The sequence below is a fragment of the Rhynchophorus ferrugineus genome, unplaced genomic scaffold (genome assembly GCF_030347505.1).
Source record: "Rhynchophorus ferrugineus isolate W39M unplaced genomic scaffold, kcgeb_rfMv2 rfM4, whole genome shotgun sequence".
Classification (NCBI taxonomy): Eukaryota; Metazoa; Arthropoda; class Insecta; order Coleoptera; family Curculionidae; genus Rhynchophorus; species Rhynchophorus ferrugineus.
Genome location: NW_027472583.1, coordinates 59,686,364 through 59,714,116, shown reverse-complemented (window position 1 = coordinate 59,714,116; position 27,753 = coordinate 59,686,364). Strand labels below are relative to the sequence as shown.

Genomic DNA, 27,753 nt, shown 5'->3' with positions numbered 1-27,753 from the left:
AAAATAACAGAAAAGTGATTACTTGACAGCTAATTTGTTCTGTTAAAACGTAAAGAAAAAGGTGTCACTTTAAACAAATGACAATCAGTGCCGAACATCGGTCAAATAATTCGATTTGGCTTCGGGTATATAGAGAATTTTAGGCACGAACACCTACCAGTATAAAAAGATTATTAATTTTGTTTAAAATAATGAGTTATTTAGAGTTTTGTGAGAGAGTTCCTATTTTATTGTACTGGGATAAATTTTAACATAATCTAAAGAATAAATAATTTTAAAACTGTAAATTTTATTTATTATTTTTCTGCGTTTTATTAATAATTTAAGTTATTTACCAAGACAGGCAATAACATTCATCAAATTGATTAATTCAACTTGTGCCGGATATATTCATATATTAAGCAACCAGAAAATTGTAACACGCAAATAACAATAAAATAGGTGAACCCAAATATGGAAAATAAAAGTTAAAGAGAGTAAATCAGTGCATATTGAATTCATCTTCAAATAAATTGTTCATATATCAATAAATATGAATATCACTATTATCCCATACAGTAACAACGAGAAAAGTAGCTTGGGATATCATAAAGAAATATCATGCTAGACAAAAATCAAAATACATTAGAACCAAAATAAAACAACTATACTGGTTAGTCGGAAGATATTCTCAACTTGATCTAAAATCAGAGATTGATTTATCAGACAATCATAAAGCCAATTTGGACCTATGGGGTTGCAGTAAAAATTCAAATCAACTAGTCGGCCGACGCTGTCAAAATAAAATTCTTCGATTAATTACCAATGTCTATCGCTACGTAACCAACGAAGAACTGCACGATGACCTGGAAATCAAATGGATTTGCGAACTTATCCAAGATTTCGCGTTAAAACACGAAAGATTACTAAATCATATTAACGTGGAAGCAATACAACTACTAGAAAACGCGCAGATTGTCAGAATATTTAAGCCAACCAAACCATATGAATTTATATAAAGTGTATACCTTTAGTGTAAACTATAGCTTAAGTTATTATAATTTTATAACTGAGAAATACATATTGATATATTTATCTCGCACTCGTCTTACTTATGAATTAATACAAGTACAAATGGAATGTAGTAATAAATTAATTTATAATTAAGATTGTACTAAGCATACCTAACAAAGATGCTATCAAAAAAAAATATCGTAAAGAAAAGAAAAGAAATCGAATTAGAATACAAAAATGTATTGGTTATTTGAAAGAAAAAGCTAATTTCATGTCATATGAAAAATTAATATCTATGTAGTTATGGATAACAGTTTTCATACTTCTTTTAAATACAATATTAAAATACCAAAAACTTATCTCCAGTTGTAATGGTCGATTATCTTATGGAACTTCTAATAAGAAGCCCTTCTCAGATATTCTGTGTTTGAATTCATTTTTAAACATATTTTATAAATCCAGTATTTCGCATATTGATTTTTCTTATATATATTTCAAAGTCTCCTTTTACCAACTAAGGGTTTATCTGGACTGGGCCTAAAGTTTTACGTGGGTCCTCAGCATTAAGCCAACCGACCGGCGAGTGACCAACTTTAGAAATCATCCCAGAAGACATCCGGTCTTACCCAGCCTGGTTACTGGCGTGACTGGGATTACTTTCCTTGTCGGATTTTACACTCTTGTCTAGGGCAATCACAAATATTAAACAAAAAACGAACATAAATTTACAACCATGCCCCAGCAAAATTCGAATTCGTCCTGTTGCCTTTACCACTGCGCCACCAAGCCGGCTGTATATTGATTTTAATCAATTTTAACGTATATAAAGGAGTACCAAATAAAATTTACCTTAAAAGCTTGGTGCAGACCGACGTCAGTGATCCAGAGATTATCGTGTCGATCGATGGTCAGTCCATGAGGCATGTAAAACATTTCTGCTCCCCATTTCCCCAATACCTTTCCGCTATGAATATCCAGCGTTAGAACTGTATGGTCCTTGATGGGACCCAAGTGAATTTGTTGATAGTGGTGCGTTTGATTGAAGGAACTAAAATAAATTGTATTAATTAGACAAAAATGCATAAATATTTATACGACATTGACATTATTACAAGAAAGAAGTCGTAATGTTTTATAACGTATATTTTTTCATAGTGATAGAACTTCCTATAGCAACCATTTTGGCTCAATATTTCTATTTAGCGATCATCATTCTAGTAATTTGATTGGTTAGTTTATATATGCACTATAGGCACCTGCAAAGAAAACAAGTTTTTTGCTGTGAAGGTTTTGGATTGGATCTTAAACAGAATTTATTCACAGATGCGTATATCTGCAGAACAAGACGAATCTTACAGACCTATTTCGCTACTACCTGCAATATCAAAGCTATTTGAGAAACTGATGTTTAAACGTGTTAAACATTTGGTAACAATACCAGATTTCCAGTTTGGTTTTCGAAATCACCATGCAACAATCAATCAAGTGCACAGAGTAACTGCGGCTATTGAAAGAGCGTTTGAAGAAAAGAAATACTGCCCTGCCATATTCCTGGATGTCTCACAAGCTTTTGATCGGGTTTGGCATTTGGGATTAATCTATAAGATGAGCAAATTGTTACCGCGTAACTATTGTCAATTGCTGGAGTCATATTTATTCGGAAGAAAATTTACACTATCGCACGAAATGGCGTTCTCGACATTTAAAAATATTTCAGCCGGAGTTCCACAAGGTATCGTCTTAGGACCTCTCCTGTATCTGCTCTACACTACTGACATTCCAACAACAAAAGAAACACTTCTTGGAACCTTTGCTGACGATACAGTTATTATGGCAAAAGATATATCTCTGCCTAGGGCAATAGAAAAAGTGCAAGTGGCAGTCAACAAAATCTACAAATGGACGAAAGATTGGAAAATTCAACTTAATAGCTCCAAATCTGTCCACGTTAATTTTGCATTGAGACGAAATAATAAAATCTTAATTATATCACTCAATGAAAGCCCGATTCCTCAAGCAGAATCAGCTAAATACCTTGGAATCCATCTTGACGTTAGTTTAAATTGGAAGCATCACGTTAGACAAAAAGCAAAACACATTAGAACCAAAATAAAACAACTATACTGGTTAGTCGGAAGATACTCTCAACTTGATCTAAAATCAAAGAGGTTGATCTATAATACAATTATAAAGCCAATTTGGACCTATGGGGTGCAAATATGGGGTTGCACCAAAAAATTCAAATCAGTTAGTCATACAGCGCTGTCAAAACAAGGTTCTTCGATTGATTACCAATGCCTATCGCTATGTAACCAATGAAGAACTGCACGATGACCTGGAAATCAAATGGATTTGCGAAGTTGTGCAGGATTTCGCCTTAAAACACGAAAGAAGATTACTAAATCATACTAACGTGGAAGCAATACAACTGCTGGACAGCGCGCAGGATGTCAGGAGATTGAAACGAACAAAACCATACGAACATGTGTGAACATTTAGTGTGTAATGTTAGTGTAAACTATAGCTATAAGTTAATAATTAATAAATAATTATAATTTTATAATTGAGAGATACATACTGATGTATATTCTCGCACTCGTCTTGCTTGTTAATTAATCCAAATACATAGGAAAAGTAGTAATAAATTAATTGTAAATTAAGATTATACTAAGCGTATCTAACAAAGATGTTATAAAAAAAAGATGCGTATATATTAATATTTATATTATAGTTTTACATATAATATAAAAATATTTATATTTTATAGATTTATATTTACTTATTTTTTGAGGAATTAAATTTACTTTTTTATTTCAATATCATTCATAAATAAAATGTGACGTCAGGGATCATCACTTACATGATGCAATGGTGTCACGTGAGGCATCTGCGAATAAATTCTGTAAACCCCTTAAAAACCCTTTTAGAAAATTGATATTACTTTAATAAGTATATTTTTATATAGTATTGTATATTTTCCTTCTTGTAGTTTAGTCACATTTACCTTCGTAATTTTGACATTGTTTCATTTGAAAACAGTTTGGTTTTATATACTTTTACGATCGCTAATTTGTTGGTAACAATGTGAAAAATAGGTAAACTTATAAATAGGTACACGAATATGTATTATGATGAACCAATGCTGATTATAATTTCATCTCGGGAACGTAGAAAACGCTAAAAGATGTTCTGTACATCTGCGCACAGAAAAATGCGCACTAAATTTATACAATCAAATATCTTAGCATATTTAGATTTTTAGCATACCACTCCAAACAAACCAATAAATAAATAATATAATTTACATCACAAGAACCCTTATAAATGTTGTAAACATATGTGTCTTAACTAAATTTTCATAACATCTACCTGAAAAATAATTGAAAAGAATAAATCATTATCATTATTTATTAACCAGAAGCTTATAGATATAATAAAAATAAATAAAATTTAACGATGATATCTATCACAATACCGTACTTCTCTACACTATGTTGCTACTGATTGTTCTGTAAATATTTTGAATGAAATATTTTATTCTATTTCATCATTCTCTATAACCCTTGCTTACAAACCGGTCATACGATATTCTGCACAAGGGCCTGTGGCGCAATGGATAACGCGTCTGACTACGGATCAGAAGATTCCAGGTTCGAATCCTGGCAGGGTCGCGCATTTTTTTAAATCAATTTTACCTTATTTAAATACATACTTACTATTGATCCCATAAGCGATCACCTCGATGGAATATGACGGGTTGCAGTGCCGAATTTACAGAAACCGCCGATACCTGTCCAAGTTTGAGGTCTTCCTCGGGCCAGTTCTTGACCGCTCTAGGCACGTCCGGTTTATCAGCCGGATCTTCCTCTGAGGCATGTTGTGGTTCTGATTGTGATGATGGAACATCACCGTCCTACCATAAAATGCATTATTAGTTGGTTGGTATAGATATATACAATATTACTAATCGAAATTCCGAAATTAAGAACTTAAGACTGTAAAATTACTGTTTAGCCATGTCACCTGAAAATATATTTAGAAAATATTGATTGACCATGAAGTTATTTTTAGATTGTATTTCCCAATAGTCACATAATTAGATGTTTTAGACAGAGTAGATTACTTCGACATTTTTTACACCTTCTTATAATAGTTTAATAGTAATTTTTTTGGTTTATTTCCAATACAAGCGGTTTCGAATATTGTTGCTTGTTTCAGTTTTATAATATTAAATAAATTACCCAGCCTATAGTCCTCTTGCGGTTTAGATGACTAAACATTCGGTGCTTTTCTGAACAGAATTAAATTATCTATATTCCATTTTTGTACGTCTCTCAAATATGCATCTACAGATTTCAAAAAATAGTAAAATTTAGATCTTTAGGAATAGAGCGTCAACAACATTTTTGCAGAGATTTTTGCAGCACATGCAGGCGCGCAATTAAGCGGCCAAGCTAGAGATCAGGGCGTGAACATGAGAGGAAACTAAAGGGAAGAAAAAGTACAGTAAAGACGCGACGGTACCGAACAGGGGCTCGGAGACTCATTCGTGAACTGTTACGGATATTTTATGTAGGAATGACCAGCTCAGAGTTGTAACAAGCACTAAAGCCAATGATAAATGGTCAACAATTCAAATTGTATTTCTTCAGTCTTCATGACTGCACCAACCAAGCCATGGAACTTGGTAGTTGAGGGCAGCAGTGCCACTCACTTATTAAACTGCTATAGTACTTAATTTTAAGCTATTACAAAAATAAATTGTAAGTTAGTCGACAGCAACTAGTAAATATATATTAACAAATAAATTAATATATTTTAAATATTTATTTGACAAGCGATGAATGCCCACATCTATATTAGGAATCATATTACACTTTTTCAAGATATCATGTCCAATATATAGTTGATTAAACAATCCAGTGTTAGCGATATATATAGAACGATATTTACGTAGGTCCTAATAACAATTGTTCTGGATTTGTATGTTTTGTCGATACGCAACAGCGAAAATTAATATTGGGAACGATGTATAAATTAACGCTCGAATAATCAAAAGAGCAACGTTATCTATACGGATTCAGTCTATTTGCGTATTTAATCGTATGTATATTCATTTCAGTTTGATTTGAAAAGCATCAATCAATATTTGCCAATCTCGACGTGTTACCTATTTATCGTTATTTGTGTTGGACGTTAATGTCCCTCCTAATAGACTGGATGGGTAATTTCCTATGTAGATCGGTTTGTTTGTTCAGTTATTGAGTGCTGAAATGAACGATGGTCATATTAACTTAAATTTTCAATACGTTTTCTAAAATCACATATTCTAGATATATGGTTCATAACAAAGCAATATTATTATGGACTAGAATATACTCTATCTAGTTTGAACTATTAGTAATGGACCATTCAATTTCTTAATTTAGACTTTTGTTCCAAAGTATATATGGGGGATAAATATAAATATAAATAATGCGTATGTAGGTTTTTTTTGTTCTGGTCTAAAATCAGACGGTGGAATGTATGACGCATACCTGATCGTAGAGACTTGCCGTGGAGTGACAAGTTGGACCGGGTTAGTCCCACATAATGCCTCAGGGGCTTACCAATACACTAAACCGAAACCGCTGAAAGCAAGAGCAAGAAAAAAGAAGAAATTGAGTTATTATTTCAGAATTTAATAATGATCATAAATCTCTAGAAATTTTACATATATATGTTTAGTACTTATATTTGTTTTGTAACGTCAGTGAATATAGATAATTACAGGTGTTTCAACATTATACTTTAACGAGGCCTTGAAGTTGATAGTAAACGTTAATGGTACCTTAAATTTATTTTTAATTATTGTTTTAAAACAAAAGCGAAATTCCTTTTAACAACATGCAAGTCTATAATATAAAGAAATACTCATATCAACTCAAATCATTGTGAACAATAGCTCATCATTTTTCTCAATAGAGTTCATATATTATTCAAAAATAATTTTCAAACACAGAGATTATTAATACAAGATAGTGAAAAAAATCTAGGTAAACAAAATCTACTCATACATAGAAGACACTATACATTTTGGCATGAATCCGAATTGACAGTAAAGTGAGTAAAGTACAACGTAATACATAATACAGTAGGATTAATCCACGCATTGCCCACTAGGCAAATTGTTCAACCACTAAAAGTAATAAACATATCATGTTTTTCAAGATAATCACGCTTCACATGCTAATGTGATGCAGCAATTAATATTTTAAATTTCCCAACTATTTCCCAACTTTTTCCAAAATTACAACGATCTATTTCTTGAAGTTTGAAACTATGGATTAAATGAATGGATTATAAGCTCATGGATTAAAATTTTACGGAACAATCTGAAGAACAGAAAGCTAACAATATCCGAGATCAGGACAGCCGCTGCTTGACAACAATCACAGTAACGTTTATATTTACAACAACCTCTCTGAGCGCCAGATAAAGATTTAATAAGAAATTATTGAAATATATTAATGTTCTTAGCCATTTTTCATATCCACTTAGACAAAAAACAAAGCATATCAGACTCAAAATCAAAAAACTGCATTAAATAGTCGGACTATACTCCCAACCTGATCTAAAATCAAACAGATTGGTTTATCAGTCAATTTTCAAGCCCATTTGGACACATGAAATGGTAACATGAGGTTCAACTAGATCATCAAACCTATGCAACGTTGCCAAAATAAAATTCTTCGATTAATTACCAATTCTTATCGCAACAAAGAACTACACTATAACCTCGAATGTGTGGTGAGAGCAGGTCTCTTCTTCTTATCGCGAACTGGCCACAGACACAAACGACCGACCGATCAAGGTGACGCGGAAAAACAGACAATGGAGCTCAGTATTCGACGCTCACACAATATACGTTTAATCAACAATCATCCATTCAACAATTCAACATTCATACATTTTCGTATAATAGTTAGTATAATGTATAATAATAGTTGTATCATAGTTAGTGTTAGTAATAATGTGTTAAAGGAAACATTGTTTCTTTCATTTCTTCAAATTCGAAACAAAAATGGAGGACAGTACAATACATCCAAAATCTGCTGAAAAACAGAATCGGAAACGTGGTTCTACAGAATAAAGGCTCAGTTCAGGACGGATCAAATTCGACTATACTATCGCAAGCTTAAATCACGATGTCTTAAGTGAGGTAATAGATATAATTCGAAAACCACCAGGCACTAATACATACGAGACATTAAAACATAGATTGATAAAACCGTTTGCGATCTCGCAAACTAACAAGATACGCAAGTTAGTGGGGGCATCCCGTTACATCCTCACAATTGTTACACAGACTACAAATTTTAAATGAAGGAAATATATCAGAAAACATTCTGAAAATCCACCGGTTGGAACAATTACCACAAAACGCGAGAGCAGTGATTGTAACAAGAGACGAAGATCCTGAATAGTTAGCAGAATTAGCAGACCGAATCCAATGAACCAACGAAATATCAACAATCCAGACCATGCAGGAACAAGGATCAATGAAAAAGCAGTACGGCCTAACAATCAAATACCTAAGAAAGTATATAGCAGGAGACATCAATTAGATATTTGTTAGTATCATGAAACATATAAACAAAAAGCCAAGAAATGTGTTCAGTCCTGTAGGTACTGCGAAAACTCAAAGGGGCCTCAATAAATGCGGCGTACAGGGTTCCCAAGACACCGCGCCGCCTAAACATTATTGACAGAAACCAAAATATAAAGTTTTTAGTCGATACAGGAACGGAACTCAAAGCATTGTACCAAGAAACAAGTACAAGGGAGCATATAATCCCAATTTTAACCTATTTTCTGCTAACGGATCGAAGATCGCCACTTATAGCACAATTAAACTACCATTAGGCCTGGGAAGAACACTCGACTGGATTTTCATAATAGCTGATGTCACGGATCCTATATTGGGAACAGACTAATAACCCTTCAAACCAGACATTCACTAAGTGCAATAGAACAACTAGGAAAACATGTGTAGTCAGCATAATGGAAAGGGGGGATACGTTCAGTAAAATCCACGCCAAATTTCTAAACTTCATCCGACCATTAGAAGATTGTGTAAATACAGTTACAATGCATCACATCGAGACGCACCACCAACACACGCAAGAACCACAAGGCTATCACCCCACAAACAAAAATATTCGAGAAAAGAAATTAAAAAAATTGAGAATGAAGGAATAATTAAACAATCATCATCCAGTTGGTCCAGTCCGCTCCATATGGTAAAGAAGAAGAGATCTGACGTCACCACAAATAGATCTACGAAGTTATCCAAAATGTTGCCCAAAATATGAATGACGATTACTAAATGACAGCAACGTGGAAGCAATACAGCTACCGAATAATATGCAAGAAATTAGAAGATTGAAACGAATCGAACTATACGAAATGTTATAGTGTGTGAGTGTTTACACTTAATTTTAGTTCAAGTAATCTAATTTAATTTTTACTTGGGAAATACATACTGATGTATTAATCCTACACACGCCTTGCTTGGGTAACAATATAAGTATAACAGAAGATTACTTTTTGTGTTTAGTAACTGACTACTTTTTACTATAGACTGTTTCAGTAGCTAATTTTGGTTCAACTGTTTTTAATACTTTTTACCAGTGACTGTTTCAGTCGACTTTTTTCAGTCGCTATTTTCGGTCCAACTGATTTTGTTACTATTTACTATTGACTGTTTCAATCGTGTACTTTTAGTTACGATTTTTGGTTTTACTACTTTCATTCGACTGATTTTTAACGTCCTGGCTCTGTCATCCTAACCGCGACCTTAACAAAAATATACTTAATTTATGCTTACATAGATTTATGTGTAATATATGTAGTTTTATGATTTTTTTGGTAGTTTGCTTGTAAATAACAATATGTTGTATATTAATATAGCAGCATTTTGGAACGATATTTTTCAAGATTGTTGATGTAATAAGGTAAAAAGATTAAAATAGTGAATGATAAATAGTAAAATACTTTTGACTGTTTTTATGGCAATAATAGGTAATATTTGGATTACTCTCTCGATTTTTGTTAATTTAATATATAATAAAGCCCTAGTAGTTACTGTGCGATCATTTTTAATTATGTCATGGATTAGTTTTTTTTATGATTATTATATATTTAATTTTTATTTAGTATTTACGGGATATATATATATATATATATATATATATATATATATATATATATATATCCGTCTCGTTTATACTACCGTTGTAAAATATAAGCACATATAAAGTTAACTACTCCAAGAAATTATCTCCGTCCTATCCTCTCTCACAATTTATACAGGAAAGGGTTCATACATCTTCGTCTGTCATCACGAATTGAAAAAAAAAAGAGTCGAATGGTGCATTTGACCGAAAATAGTAATTACTATTTTCACTTGCTTTAGTAGTTCTTTAACTATCGACTGTTTTGCGACTATCGACGGTTTCGACTGTTTTCAGTCGATAGTTCCCGACGTTAAAAATTATTTTAAACCACTCTACAATCTTTCAAACAATTACATAAAAGTCTCTTAAACAAACAGTATCGGGAGCATTCATCAATATTCATCACGAACAAATAATCAATTTTCTTTATGTATCGATTAAAGCCTTTTAAAAAGCCTGCTGCTAATTACCACGGCTCATCAATGACCAGATAACGCGTTAATAATATTCTTGAATATTTATGACCTCAATTAATACACATCGATAATTCCGAACATATGTATGTATTATCGCGGCAATTTCAGTCAAATTATGCGCGAAATACTCTCCGTTTGTAGCTAAAATTATACACGAGTCAAAGATCAACGTTACTAAATTTAAAAGTATAATTAAAACGGAATCTATATCGCTTGAATGAAGACGTATACATCGAGAGGATATTTGGAAATATGCTTTATACAAAATATTTTTATTTTTTAACTAAAAAAATGTGTGTTTCTAAAAACTTGGATGTTTCCTAATTGGAAAAACAGGTCAAATGAAAAGTATCCGGCCTGACACATAGATGGCGCTAGTAGAATTAAATCCATATGCCTTTTAACCGTAACCCTCAAAAGATGCGTGTATAAATTTGACAGCTGTTGGATCATTAATTTGTGAATTATAGCATTTTGAGTGAAGCAACTTTTGTTGCTGTGAAAAAAATGGATAAAAAGGAATTTCACCTGTTGACAAAATATTGCTTTTTGAAGGCAAAAATACAATTGGAGCGAAAACTAAGCTTAATGCTGAGTTTCCGCCCCAAAAAAATCAACCTTCAAGGATTGGTATGCTAAGTTCAGACGTGGTGAAATATGCACCGACGACGGTGAACGCAGTGGACGCCCAAAAGAGGTTGTTTCCGACGAAAATATTTCAAAAATCCACAAAATGATTTTGAATGATTGTAAATTGAAATTGAATGAAATAGCAGACACTCTAAAAATATTAACTGAACGTCTACATCATATCATTCAAGAATATTTGGGTACGAGAAAGCACTATGCAAAATGGGTTCCGCGCGAGCTCACTCTTGATCAACAACAACGACGGGTTAATGATTCGGAGCAATGTTTGAAGATGTCGAGAACCCGAGTTTTTGCGTCGATATGTGACAATGGATGAAACATTGGTCCATTATTTTACTCCGAAGTCTAATCGAGAGTCATCCGAGTGGATTGCACACGATGAACCAAAGCCTGGGAAAACGCAACAGTCGGCTGGCAAGGTTATGGCGTCTATATTTTGGGATGCGCACAAAATAATTTTCATTGACAACCTTGAAAAAGGAAGGACCATCAGCAGCGACTATTACATAGCGTTATTGGACAGTTTGAGGGACAAAATAGCCGAAAAACGGACGCATTTGAAGAAAAAGAAAGTGTTGCTTCACCAAGACAATGTACCATGTCACAAGTCAGTGAAAACGATGGCAAAAATTCGTGAATTTGGCTTCGAACTGCTTCCTCATCCACCGTACTCTCCAGATCTGGCCCCTAGCGACTATTTCCTGTTCTCAGATCTCAAAAGAATGCTCGCTGGGAGGAAATTTTCGTCGAATGAAGAGGTGATCGCCGAAACTGGGGCCTATTTTGAAGCAAAGGACAAATCGTACTACTAAAATGGTATCAAAAAGTTGTAGGGTCGCTATAATCAGTGTATCACACTTGAGGGAAATTATGTTGAATAAAAAAACAAATTTTGCCAAAAAATGTGTTTTACAATGGTAGCCTGGGGACTTTTTGAATTAATCAATCATCGTTTTCACTAATTTGTGACACAGTGCATTGTCTTGGTGAAGCAGCACTTTTTTTTTCTTCAAATGCGGCCGTTGATCGGCGATTTCGTCCTTCAAAAGGACGGTAGTAGTTTCAATTGACCTGTTATTAGATAAAAAAAATGTTTCTCTAATGACTTGTAAATAAAATAGTATTTTTCAAGAATATCTCTCTTATTTTAATGTATCAATTTGTTTAACATAGCTGCCCCAATTATCAAGAAATGTTTTGTCCTATCACAAAAAGGAACTGATTTTCGGATTTAGCACAAATGTGAAAATTATGTCACAAAACTTAAACATCTAGATTTTTTTTGCAAAACTGGGCAATATTATCATTTTAACTGTTAATAAATATGTTACGGTAAACTAAAATAAATGAAACGAGGATACTCTAGTTATAAAGTCGTTGATCTCCGTTATCAGTCAGCGTCATAAAGCCAGTCAACGAAGTTTCAGCATTCAAGGTTAGCCACTTTTAACACCTCGAACCAGTAATTTATTGTTTATAAATACGAGGACTAAAAATAATAGAAAGGTCAATCAATCGCATCTCACCAATATCATCAAAACATTTCCCATCGATCGAATAAACAACTAAAATCGTTTTTGTATAAAAGATATTACTAGATAGTATAGCTAAAAATACTGTAATTAGTGATGGTTTTAAAAAATGTTAAATAAGTTCTTTTACCACTTGAATGCGTAATAAAATCCAAGGTTAGTGAATTAAAAAAATCCCGGATATAAAGGCACACTGACCAATTAAATACGTCGTTGAATTTTCTAAAATATTGAAATTGTTACTTATTAAGAGTAGATTTTTCTTCCTTAAATTGTTCTAATTTTGAACACCCAATATCAATTTTATTTTATAAAATGTGAAGTGAATATCGGATTACTATCGATTAGAACTAGATTATAATCAACCAGCATTAGTATATTTAGAAACTTACTGATATATACGAAAAATTTACTCATTATTCAATATGACCTTTTAGTTAAAATATTAGCGTAACTCGTGGGTTTTTCTTGTTGTTTCTTATTTATCTGCGATTATATAATGTTCTGTTTTACATAAACATTAAAACCGTTGCCTAATGTACACAAAATATTCATCTTCTTGAACTCTTATTGGTAATTTCTAGCAATCCTAGGGATATGGACGAAATAATACGATCATCTGACATCCGACTAGTGATGTGAATAAGAGAACCAGCTAAATTCTACGATATTATCACCCTAATCTCAACGAAAGTTTCCCCATGCTTGACTGCAGAAAACACTCCATGAATATTATTTTTGTGGAGCTTCGGAGAATGTTATTCAAGTTTCGTTAAGTTAAGGTTACTAAGGTTTAGGGTGGTGCAAAAGTCCGGCTACCATTTTGATTGCTCGCTATCTTGGAGACGTTTAGCTCAGTTTCGCTTTAACCGTTGTATCGTATAGAGGTCCAAATTTTATCTGTCTGTCTGGTGAAAGTGAAAATTTTTCATCTAAATTAATTATGAGCAATGAAGCCTATTTTATTCTCAGTGGCCACGTCAATAAACAGAACAGTCAGTTTTGGGGAACACAGAATCCTCAATTAATTCATGAAACATCATTGCATCTACTAAAAATAACTGCATGGTGTGGTATTCATGCTGGAAACACCATTGGTCCCTATTTTTTGAAAATGACCAAGGGGTTTAAGTTACTGTTATGGCTGAACGGTACCAAGACATGATTCGAAATTTTCTTGTGCCCGAAACGGAAGAGCAAGGACTAGAGGACATGTGGTTTCAGCAAGATGGGGCCACAGCACACACAGCTCATTCAACAATTCAATTATTGAAAGACTAATTTCGCGAAGTGACGATTTAGCATGGCCAACCAAGGCTGTTCAATCCAAATCCAAGATCTCCGGATTTAACAGCACCATACTTTCTCTTATGCGGCTTTTTAAAATAATAAGTTTATGTGAACAAGCCACAAATGATTCAATATCTTAAAGAAAATATTAATCACGAAATTGACGAAATTCAGCCTCAGCTGTCGCAGGATGTCATGGAAAATGCCTTAAAAAGAGCCGAAAGTTGCATGGTGAATCGTGGTCACCACTTAGAACGAAAAAAAAATGTAAAGACCAAATAAACTTTCTATAAAAACTAAACTTACTTAACGTTTCTTTGAACAAAGTTATAGCCAATTAAAATGGTAGCGGGACTTTTGGCCCACGTTGTAAATAGTTATTTAACATATTTAATTCACCACTCGTTAATAATATTCTCCTGTAGGAGTATTAGCCTGCTATTTGTAATATAAATATGGAAAAGAAATTATAAATCAAAAGCAAGAAATTTTATACTGACAAAATTGGACAAAAATTTTATTTTTTTACATCGTCCAGTTTCTGCTATAATCCTATCGTTATATTCACGCTGAGTTGTCGTTCGACCTTCGTAGAGTAAAGACGTGTTTGGAGCGACGGTCAGTGTAATAAATTTGAAAGTGTACTACCTGTGCCACAAATGCGATTTTAAAAAATAAGTAAAAACCGTGACGACAATAACAGTGTTAAAACTGCGCGTTAAATGTTTAGTGAAAATGTGTTTAAAACGATGGTCACTGCAATAAAGTAACAAAGGTAAAATTTTGGGGGCTGTTAAGGGTCGGAGGTGCATCATCTGTACCACAAATGCGGCGATATAACGGTTCTGAAACAAATACCGGTACTGAAATTTTTGTAAAAACGTGAATTAAACTATTCATTAAATAAAAATGATTGATAGAGAGAACCAGAGACTAAATGAGATGGAAACACAATCCTCAACGTCAGGTGAAGCTCATCTGGCACAACAGAATCAAATCTTTTGTCAAGAAAACCATAAGAGAACGCAAAATGAGCAAGCTCTCTATAATGCGTATATTAACGAAAAAACAGCCCGACGGAATCTGGAAATTGCACTAACAAATATGCAAAAACAATTAGATGCACTACAACTCCTAATAAAAAACCAAAACACATACAATCCAACTAGCATTCCCGTAGTGAACCAGTGCACTGAAAACAAATTGCCTGTAAACTATGAAACAGACGAGGAAGAATTGCAAAAAGAAGTAGGCTGGATAACAGTTAAAAGAAATAAGAAACGAAAAGCAAACTATACACCTGAAGCTTCACCACAACAACCAAAAACCATTAAAGCACAAGAATTGAATAAAGAAATAAAAGTGCCGAGACCACCTCCAATTATAGTAAGTAATGTCACAGACTTTGACTTGCTATATGAAACAATGAAAACAAATAATATACTATTTAGAGCAACAACATTAAACAATGGACAAATCAAATTAAACGCCGAATGTCGTAAAACTTTTACGAAAATTGCTGAGTGCTTGGAATTCCTAAAATTACAATGGCACTCGTATGAAGATAAGCAAACCAGAGACATTAAAGTAATGGCAAGAGGGCTTCCACCGACAGCTAAAACTACTAAAATAGTGGAAGAGTTAATAAAAAATGGACTTAAATGTACTGACGTCACAAATATCCTGAAAAAAGAACGAAATAAAAATAACAATGGAGAAATAGTTGTCCAGAAGAAGCCTTTACCACTGTTTATGTTATCATTCCAACATAACACGGACATAAAAGCAATTTATGAAATTAAACAAATTCTAGGAGTCGAAGTAAAAATAGAACCTCTTAGAAAGGCAAATCTTGTGCCACAGTGCAAGAGATGCCAATTACATGGGCACACACAAAAATTCTGTAAAAGGGAACCAAGGTGTGTAAAATGCTCAGGAAAACACATCACGGGAGAATGCAAAAAACCCAAAGGAACAAAAGCGAAATGTGCGAATTGCAATGAAGCGCATCCAGCAAGCTACAGAGGATGCGTAGTTGCGAAAACATTCCAAGAGAGAAGAAATAAAATCAGTCAGGCTAAAGAGCAAAAAACAGTGACTCAAAATAAACAACCAAAAATGTACAACGAAGTCAACGATGAAATGACCTATGCTCAAAGCATAAACCAAACCGCTCAAAAAGAAACAAAAAAAGAAGACGTTACAACCAACGAACTGCTATTGAAACTTATAGCAAAGCTGGACAACCAGGAAAAGATTATTGAATCGTTTTCTGAAAGATTACTTAAACTCGAAAACAATAGGGCGGTGGCCTCAAGAACTAAAAATGGCAAGTAAAGACATCCGCATCGCAATTTGGAATGCTAATGGGATTCAGAAACATCACGCTGACCTACAAGTATTCCTAGAATTGCAAAAAATAGATATTTGCTTAATATCTGAAACCCATTTGACAAAGGAATCCTTTATTAAATTTAGAGGATATCACTTTTACCACACCATTCATCCAGCTAACACAGCAAGAGGAGGAAGTGCAATAATAATAAAAAATAATATATGCCATCATCAAGAACCCGGACTCAGTTTAGCAGAAAATCAGGTAACGGCAGTAACTGTTATATCTAGCAAATACAGGGTTACATTAGCTTCCATATATAGCCCTCCAAGATACAACCAAAAAAAAGAAAATTACTTGAATGTTCTAAACAACCTAGGAGAAAAATTTATAATCGGTGGTGATTTCAATGCTAAAAATACAAGATGGGGATCTAGAATGACGACAACTAAAGGTAATGAATTACATAAAGCAGCTGCTGAGCTAGGGTGCAGTTACATGTCGACAGGAAAACCAACTTATTGGCCTACCGATCCAGAGAAAAATCCAGACCTGTTAGACTTCTTTATAGCTAGAAACATAACCACTAACTACATGGAAGTTGAAGAAAATTTTGACTTAAGTTCAGATCACACACCTGTGATTTTGACGCTGAGTGAAAACATTATAAGAAAACAACAAAATCCAACATTAACCAACAAGAGGACAGACTGGGAAGGATTTGTTGAAGAAATAAACAATCGAATTCAACTAAATGTTCCCCTTAAGACAGAAGACCAATTAAATTATGAAACCGAAAAATTCGTTGCAGACATCCAACAGGCTGCTTGGAATAACACTCCAGAAATTAAAACTTCAACCAAAGGAATAAATTACCCGAAAGAAATCAAGGAAATGGTAGCTGAAAAACGAAAACTACGGAAAAAATGGCAGCAAAATAGAACACCTGAAAATAAGAATATCTTAAACAACATAACACAAAGGTTGAAGAGGGAAATTTTGGAAATTAAAAACAATTCCATAAATAACTATCTACGAAATTTAACAGACGACAAGAACACAGACTATTCGCTCTGGAAAGCCACTAAATACCTAAAACGATCCTGTCTACATAGTCCTCCGATAAGAAACATGCATGGAAGTTGGGCACGCAGCAACCTGGAGAAAGCAGAAGCATTCGCTGACCATTTAGAGAAAACTTTCAAACCAAACGAAAGTGAAATTGAACATACTTTACCGGACATAGACGGCGAAAATTCGACAATTCAATTAACAACTCCGAAAGAAGTCACCAACGTTATTAAAACAAACATCAAGCCAAATAAATCACCAGGCTATGATTTAATAACAGGGCAATTGCTGCACAATCTGCCAAGAAAGGGTATTATAAAGCTCACTAACTTAATCAATGCAGCATTTCGACTGAAATATGTCCCAGACGTTTGGAAAATGGCTGAAATAATAATGGTTCCAAAACCTGGAAAATCACCAAATGATATAAAAGCTTATCGACCTATCTCACTGTTACCGATGATAGCTAAGGTATTTGAAAAGCTCCTCTTGAAAAGATTAAAACCAATTATAGAGAGAAAAAACCTAATACCAACACACCAGTTTGGGTTTATTACCAAACATTCAACGATTGATCAAGTGCATAGAATAACAGATGTTATTGAAAAAGCCTATGAAGATAATAAAGTATGCTCAGCTGTATTCTTAGATGTAGCACAAGCTTTCGACAAGGTATGGCACAAAGGCCTCGTCCATAAGCTACAGAAAATATTACCGAAGCAACACACCGAACTATTAAAATCCTACATCACAGCCAGAATGTTTAGAGTGAAACAAGAGGAAGCTTACTCTACAATAAAAGAAGCTAAAGCAGGTGTACCACAAGGAAGTGTACTGGGGCCAATTCTGTACCTACTTTATACATGTGATATACCACAAATCGAAAACATTACAATGGCTACATTTGCTGATGATACTGCTATTCTTGCTGTCGCAAACAATAGCGAAGATGCAACCAGAAACCTACAACAGGCTACTGACGCTATAAATAAATGGACCCAAATCTGGAAAATACAAATTAACCAAAACAAATCTGTGCATGTTCAATTCACCTATAAACAGGCCGCGCTTACACCATTGACCATAAACCACACTGTCATACCATACAGCAATAATGCTAAGTATCTCGGAATGACACTTGATGCAAAACTACGGTGGAAGGATCATGTCAAAAAGAAAAGAAAAGAACTTGAGTTAAAATATAGAAAAATGTATTGGCTAATTGGAAGAAAATCTCAATTAACTATACATAATAAATTACTTCTATATAAACAAATATTAAAACCTATATGGACATACGGAATACAATTATGGGGATGTTCCGCAAAAAGCAACATAAATCTAATACAAGTTTTCCAGAACAAAGTCCTAAGAAGCATCGTAGGTGCACCCAGATATTACCGGACCATTTATTTACATCGAGATCTTCAGATACCGACTGTCAATCAAGAAATTAAAAGAATTGCAAAGAGACATGAGGAGAGACTTCACTCTCATGTTAATTTCGAAGTATTACAACTCTTGGACAACACCAAAACCGGACGCAGACTCAAAAGGACCAAACCATTTGAACTTGTGTAGTGTGTTGTAGTGTAGTGCAGTGAGGTGCATTAGAAAAAACTCAAAGTGTTAAAACAATTATTATTATGTTAGAGACTATGTAGGACTGATGAGTCCTATTAGATATATACCTAGATTTAAGCTATTATAAGGACAAATTGTAGGTTAGTCGGCAACGACTAGTAACAATGTATATAATTATAAAAAAAAAAAAAAAATAAAAAAAAAAAAAAAAAAATATTCACGCTTTTTGTTTCCAGTAAAACCATATATATCGTGGTTAAACTTACAGTTTCTACACTACAGTTGTAGACGTATATAGTATCCCTTACGAGAATCCATTCAATAAATGGTAATAAATCACAAGCCGCAATCGAAGTAGAAACATATCAGATCATTATTAGGTCCAGATATACCAATATTCCACCATCGATGAAGCTGGAGCTGCAGTCTATCCAAAATTTGGACAGTGTCATCTTTATTTTATTTCCCATGGGCAGGTAGTCCATGAATAAATTTAATAAGATGGTGGACACGAAAACCTTGGGGATTTCTTGGTCTTTAATACGTTTCTAAGTTTGAAATTTCAATATTATTTTGTTAACTAATATTTACCTTTCTATGAAATCCAATATCTATTAAAATATCAATAATACTTTCATTGAATTCCAACATTAATTACTCTTGTCATCAACTTTTTTTTATCAATATTTAAATGTTATAAAGACGATGACGAGTTGCAAGATCTAGTAGACGAGAACCTAGTTCAAATTCTCAAAGAACTTTGAGATAGTTTAGCACTTGATATGATGTTCACATTTGATGGAAAGATCTAAAAGGAGGGAAAATAGCAACCACACGAATTCACTGAGAATCATTTTATTGCAACTGAAGTTTATTCATGACTGCCAAGTCTTATGCACGTTTTTAGAGGGTTTGAGCCGGGTTTTTGTCTGATTAGTGTTACAATTCATTCAATATTCATTTTGAGACAAAACGCAGTGCACATCGGGCTCAAAATCAAGCAGATCTATTGGTCAGTAATAAGATACTCTCAACTTAATCTAAAATTAAAAAGATTAGTGTATCTAGTCAGTCATGAAGGCAATTTGACCTTAATACAAATAATCAACTAGTAATCCAACACTGCCAAAAGAAAGTTCTACGATTATAAATGCTTATCGTTACGTAAGTTATCCAAGAAATATTTTGCCTTAAAACATAAAATAAGGTTGCTAAACCACATCAACGTGGAAGCAATGCAGCTACTGGGAAACACGTAGGAAATCAGAAGATTGAAGCAAACCATACCACATGAACTTGTATAGTGTGTTAATCTGAGCTATAGCTTAATTCAATCGCGTTATTTTCTAAAAGTGTTTGATGGACTTCACCAAATTTCTGGAGTAATTTTATGAAGGGAAATGTCAAAAAGAGACATCTTAAAAAGCTTTTTTTTAAAGTTGAATATATGAACAATTATTATCCGAATTTTGTATTAATAACATATGTTTAATTAACTATAATCGATACTAATAAACGCATATTTTAAAGACTATTACACACTTACCACGTCAACTAATTTCAATACCACAATCAGAACCGCAAAGAAAGTCAGCGTGCCCGTTGCTATGACATACTCTCGTTTCATATTTGTTCATAGCCCGCCCGGTCGAGAACAACGAGTACCGCGGTACCGTATTCAACCGCTACGTTCCATTGTCGAGGAACGTTTGACTTTGCACGGTCGCTGCTGCAGCTGATGCCTCATCATCCATCGGACGAACCACGGCCACGCGAACCGAAACAAAAAGTACCGGTGTCGGTACTGTTTCGGTACCGCGTCCGGCGACGGCCCAGATTCGGTTCCTGTGACGGCCAGGTGTCTCCTTCCTCCGGGTGCGGTTTTGATCACAAGAAAATGTTATTTAAACTGAGGTACAAGAGTGTTGTTCAGATGGCGCTTTCGTTAAATCGCTGTTTATAAAGGTACTTGATAGATGGCGGTATAGTAACTAAACAGAATATAATAACGGTCTTTTATTATAACAGGTTTATAGTCTATTCACAATAACAGTGAACTCACGTCATTAAAATGTAATGTATTGCCTTTTGAAATTTGTAAATTCGTTTTATACCAGACAATATTTTCCTTTTCATTCTATTCTATTTAAAAAGAGATTACAAAATGCAAGCAGCTTGAGGTTAAACTAAATCAAATGTATTGGCTGATAGGGTGTAAATCTAAATTATCATTAGATAATAAGGTTTTGCTGTATAAGTCAATACTTAAGCCCTTTTAGACCTATGGTATTGAACTGTGGGGTACTACTAGCAAATCTGACATAGATATCCTCCAGAGGTTCCAGAATAAAGTGTTGCGAGTCATCGTCGATGCCCAATATTACGTGTCTAACAAACTGATTCAGCATGATATCCCTATAAAACCCATAACGAGAGTGATTCGGAGTATTAGTGAGAAGTACTCTGAAAGACTATTAGTGCATCCAGTGCACTCGCAAAACAGTTAAATGTGCGCGATGATAGTGAAGTTCGTAGACTCAAACACAAACTGCCATACTAACTAATTAATAGACACATAGAGTGAGATTTAATAACCTCTAAAATAAGCTAGAATAGTTTTTAGAATAAGTTAGGATAGACTTTAAAATAAGTTAGAATATTATCTAGAATAACATTTAGATCCTAAGTTGTACAGTATCACTTACTGAAGTGATGTCCTACATGTCATGATAGTTATATTATATAATTGAAATCATATAATAATACTCATTGCCCAAGGGCACATTGTTGACGTTCTAGGAGATTAATAAAAAAAGAGATAGATGTTGTAGCTGTTTAGTTAACTGTAGTTTAAGTCCTTCGATAATAAATTATATTTTATAAAATTTTTGTTTCATTATTTTATTTATACTAAAATTTTGTTATATATCAAAGCTAAAATAAGTCATGGATTTCTGAATGTTATAAATAAAAATGAATGTTAAAAATGAAAATGAATGTTAAAAATGAGAATATTCACAAAGGCCTGAAGGTATGACATATTGATGCTATTATTTAAATGAATGACACTAACAGGATTGGTTTCACTCGGTTTAGGACATGAAGTTTCAATAATACTGCTGAACCTCGCATAGATCAACTAATAGTTGAAAAAGGCAGTGGAACTAAAAAAATTGACGTAGACGAAGAGACAGCTCGAATAGTTCAAAAATTCTTATCAGCATCAACAGCAATGAATCCAAAATCTCTAACGAAGTCTTTAACCTTTTGATATTTCTAATATCTGGATTAAGTTAATGTCCTCTTTCAAAGAAAGAATCTAATATATTTTTAGTATCTTAGTCCTTTTCAAGTATCATCTTATTAATAAATATTTTAATAAATTTTTAACATATAATTTCTAAATAAATAAACAATATAAAATAGTCAACATTCCTAATGAATAGCCAGTATCAACAAGTTTGATAAAAAGCGTACTAAACTCTATACTTTTAAGTAGGTTCGCATATAGTATTAACAGATAAAATTAAACAACATATACTGTTACCAATTAATGTAAACTAATATTGCCAATATGATTACCATTACTTTTACGCAACTGTCGGAATTTTGTTTATAGTTAACGTGATATTCCACGATATTAAAACAGTTAGTTGATGGCATAACACTTGATAAATTTTTATATTTTAATACCGATTAGTCATATTAAGACTATATTTTAAAAAACGCTATGGACTAGTATTAGTTTCATTTAAAATAGCTTCGTGTATAATGAGTGGTAATGTTTTTATATAGCCAAATTAGAAATGCGTATCTTGATTATGACATTAATATAACAAATTTTTATGTAATAAATACAGTCCGCGATAAAATTATGTTAAAATTAACAATATTATTAAGTTTATTTAAGAAAAGATGAAATGATTTTAAGTCTTAAGTAGTTGGGTGGAGTTAATGTTATGTGATGGGCTGCTATACGGTTTCAAGTAAAGACAAATTATAATTCATTTTTGGGAAAATTACAGTCTGAGTGAGACAAATATAGAACAGAATTTGTCAGTTTATACTGCGAAACTCATTAAAAAAAATTAAATTAAAATTTAAGAACTAGCACCTGGTGTACACTGAAATGGTAAACAATTTAACAATATTGAACAATCAAATAATGTTTTTTCTTTATTTTAAAGTCTCCTTTTACCAACTAGGTGTTTATCTGGACTAGACCTACAGTTTAACGTGGGCTCCGAACCACGGTCCTCGGCATTAAGCCTTCCGACTGGCGAGTGACCAACTTAGAAATCATCCCAGAAAACATCATGACATGACTAGGATCATTACCCTTGTCGGATTTTACACTCTTCAAGGCTCAGGACAATCACAAATATTAAACAATCACATACATAAATTTACGTCCATGCCCCAGCAGGATTCGAACCCGTGACTATCGTAACTGTAGGTGGATCGTCCTGTCGACTTTACCACTGCGCCAACCAAGCCGGCTATTAAACAATGTTATCCCAAATATGTGGAACAAGTGAGATCAACATTATGTTAAAAACCTATATGGAACGCTATCAAATGGAGTTATCGGTATTGTCTAAAACACACATTAGTTGAATAAAAATTAAAAATACGGATCAATTATTCTATTTTTTATCTAAGTGTGCTATAGTTGTTCGTAAGTAAGTTCCGCGTAAAAAACTTGTAAATTATCAATAGCTGTCTCTTTGTAGATAGATTATATATATATATATATATATATATATATATATATATATATATATATATATATATATATATATATATATATATATATATATATATATCCTATCCTATATCCTATATATTGATAATTTTGCGATAGGGTGTCAATAATTGTTTGTCTTTCCCAATAATTTTTTATTTAATTTATTCATTAGTCAGCAGTGGACAGCTATGATAATTTAGCCCAATTTTAGCTGATCTTTGAACACCACTTATTGATTATATCTCTATTTCTTCAAGACTAAATACCTTCCTCTTTTTATCACCAGTTACAATATAACACAAGAAATTTATTTATTCTTTATATATAAGCTACATATATTCAAGCTACTCATACAATAACAAAAATGAATGAATTGATTGAATGAATGATCTGAAATATTATAAAAAATAAGGGTTAATGGGAAGGAAATCTTAATTAACCATATACAAGAAATATTTATTGTGTAATCAAATTATAAAACCGATGTGGATATAAATGAAACATAATTTGCAAGAACAACGTCTTCAGATACCGACCGTCACTCAGGAAATCAAGAGAATTGCAACAAGACATAAGAAGACTCCATTGTCATGTCAATATCGAAGTGTTATAGCTCTTTGATAATACTTGCAACAGAACATGTTATATGTTAGGTATATGTTATAGTAGAATGTGGAATATAACACGGGTCAACACAAAATTTGGCTTTGACTTTAAATCATTAAATTCCAATTCTTTAGGCCGTAATTAGATGAAAAAAACAATATATGGCACGAAAAAGTTAGCTTTTTTATTTAGGAAACCGCTTGAACGATATTTTTCAAAATCTGTGATGTTAATTTTTAATTGAAAATGAAACCAAATATAGTCTCCCATCATGTTTTCATTGTATTAGCCTTGATAACGTTGTTTTTGAATTTATCTAAATGAGCATGCAACATATAAACTTTTAATGACATCTTGCAGCCCATGGGCTTAACTCTTTTTAACATATTTTCAACTAGCTTTTTATAGATTTCAGCTTTGTTATTTCCTAAAAATAGAGAAACGACTGCTTTTAAACTGTTTCATCTCGCTTTTTGAGTACGATTCAGAAACTTTGGAAATGTTTCATCGGCGAAAATCTATCTGACTTGCGAACCAACAAAAACCCCAGCCTTAACCTTTGCTTCTGATAATTTCGAAAAAAATTTCCACAAGTATTCAAAAGCGTCTGAGGTTTTATTCAGTTTTTCAGCAAATTGTTTAAATAGAAATAATATTTAATATGTCTATTATATTTAATTCACCATTTAATTAAAATTTGCTGATTACCTTCCAAACATCTTTTACAATTATTACAAGCAACATATAGAGCCCATGTATTGTCTTGATTCCGAACAGGACAGATAAAATATGCTTCGTAGACTTCACAGGGAACGTGAGATGTATTTAATTCGTATTTTACATCTCGAAATTTAATAAATTGGCCACATATATAACTAAATGCATCAGCATCATATTTACACTTTCGCGACGACATTTTAAGGTATTGTAGATTTGTACAAAACACCTGATCGTTGTTTATCACTCTAGTGCCATCTGTCGCGTTGTGTGAACGTTTCAACCTCACACTGATCGCGCGGTATTTTTAAATATATTAAAAATAATTAAAATTAAAAAATCAAATAAGAGTATTATTACTATAACTATTACAAAAGCAAACTTTATACCAAAAAAGGGTATTTCGTTTTCGTTCATAACTAAGAGAAACATCATAAAATAAATTTCAGGACAAAGAACGAACATTTTTTCGTAGAGTCGTGTAATCCTAAATTGCATAACAAAACACTTACAATTTGTTATTCGCTTATTACGTTCATTTTAATACTACACTAAATAATGACACTATAATTAACATTTCTGGCATCTATTCTGAAATGAACACTCACTTGTCTGACCGCCCTGTTTAAGGCCAACAATTGTTGGACCTCGTTGTAGATCGTGTCCCCGTCGAGGTCGGCTGGTGCATATTCCAGAGGCACTGCCTTCACCGCCAGCCCAATACAACCGTACAAGAGCGCCAGGACGCAGAGGTGGCCGTTCGAGTGGGCCATGACCAGCGAGGGAACTGAGAGAGCGGCGCCGTAGTCGTAGTCGGACTGATCGGCATCGATTGGAAGGACCTGGGGATTAGGCGACGCGCATGGAGAAAGGATGACCTTGACGGTACGGGTGGCGGCTCTTCCTCGGGTCGGCGGGTCGTCACACGCGTCGGGATTTGTCGGTCATGTCTCCTTTTTCCGAATTCGAATCGAGTCGAGTCCAGGATGGGAATTATCCTATTTTTTTAAGCATAATTATTATTTGCATGAAATAGTAACCCAGGTTCGTTTTCTCCCGTTGCTTTTTGTTGAATAATGTCCCCATTTCAATCGTTTTGCAAAGAACCGTTGAGGGTATCAGTCTACTGATAAATATAAATATATATATAAATATTTCTTCATATACAAATTCAGCTTTCGTATGTATGTGTTCAATATAAGCCTCAGTTTCGGCGATCACCTCTTCATCCGACGAAAATTTCTTCTCAGCGAGCATTCTTTTGAGATCTGAGAACAGGAAATAGTCGTTGGGGCCCAGATCTGGAGAATAAGGTAGATGAGGAAGCAATTCGAAGCCCAATTCATGGATTTTTGCCATCGTTTTCACTGATTTGTGACACGGTGCATTGTCTTGGTGAAGCAACACTTTCTTTTTCTTCAAATGCGGCCGTTTTTCGGCGATTTCGTCCTTCAAACGGCCCAATAACGCTATGTAATAGTCGCTGTTGATGGTCCTTAAATTTTCAAGGTTGTCAATGAAAATGATTCCATGCGCATTTCAAAATACAGACGCCATAATCGTGCCAGCCGACTGTTGCGTTTTCCCACGCTTTGGAGCCGGTTCATCATGTGGAGTCTACTCGGATGACTGTCGATTGGACTTCGGAGTGAAACGATGGAGCCACGTTTCATCCATTGTTACATATTAATGCAAAAACTCGGGTTTATTGCGTTAGATCTTCTTCAAACAGTGCTCCGAATTATCATCTCGTCGTTGTTTTTGGTCAAAAGTGAGCTTGCGCGGCACCCACTTTGCATAGACCTTTCTCACACCCAAATATTCGTGAACGATATGATGTACACGTTCAGTTGATATTTCTAGAGTGTCTGCTATTTCATTCAATTCCAATTTACGGTCATTCAAAGTCATTTTGTGGATTTTTTAATGTTTTCGTCGGTAACAACCTCTTTTGTTCGTTCACTGCGTTCACCGTCTTCGGTGCTCATTTCACCACGTCTATATTTAGCATACCGATCCTTGATGGTTGGTCTTTCTGGGGCAATGTCCGGAAACTCGGCATCAGGTCAAGATCGACGAAACAAAATATATAAACACATTTTTTAAGCTTCGGACAACGCGTTGCCAGCTCCAACTATTATACGGTAGATTATTCATCGTTTCTATTGTACGTAAATCATCTACAGACGCTTAATTTGTAAGATCACAATCTGGCAGGTGTACAGGCGTACAACTGTGTTGCTTAATTATAAAGATTAATCCCTAAATTTTCAATTTAAGAAGACTTCGAACCACGGTCCTTGCCTACGGACTAGCCAGTGACCAACTTAGAGACCATCCCAGAAAACTTTCGGTCTTAACCAGTCTGATTACTGGCGTGACTAGGATGGTTATTCCTTGGTCGGATTTTCCACCATTGCCTATAAAGGCAATATGTAAAGGACATCCATGTCCCAGCAGGAGTCAAACCCGCGACTATCGCAACAGTAGGAGGACTTAATCATTGCGCCACCAAGTCTGCTTGTGTCACCGA

The 27,753-nt window shown here is 33.8% G+C and overlaps 1 protein-coding gene and 1 non-coding gene across 2 annotated transcripts in view; one reads left to right on the top strand and one right to left on the bottom strand.

Moving 5' to 3' along the window:
• LOC143195740 (peptidyl-alpha-hydroxyglycine alpha-amidating lyase 2) overlaps positions 1 to 26,306 on the bottom strand; it is a 34,108-nt gene extending 7,802 nt beyond the window's left edge. Inside the window, exons 1-4 of the mRNA XM_076403173.1 lie at positions 26,248 to 26,306; positions 25,829 to 26,120; positions 4,710 to 4,906; positions 1,843 to 2,041 (exon numbers count right to left, since the gene is read on the bottom strand). Of these exons, the coding sequence (XP_076259288.1) occupies positions 1,843 to 2,041; positions 4,710 to 4,906; positions 25,829 to 26,120; positions 26,248 to 26,306 (747 nt within the window). The remainder of the gene's footprint in view (positions 1 to 1,842; positions 2,042 to 4,709; positions 4,907 to 25,828; positions 26,121 to 26,247) is intronic.
• Positions 4,592 to 4,664, top strand: TRNAR-ACG (transfer RNA arginine (anticodon ACG)). The gene has a single exon. It is a non-coding gene; the product is annotated as a tRNA-Arg (tRNA).
• Positions 26,307 to 27,753: the final 1,447 nt, after the last annotated feature.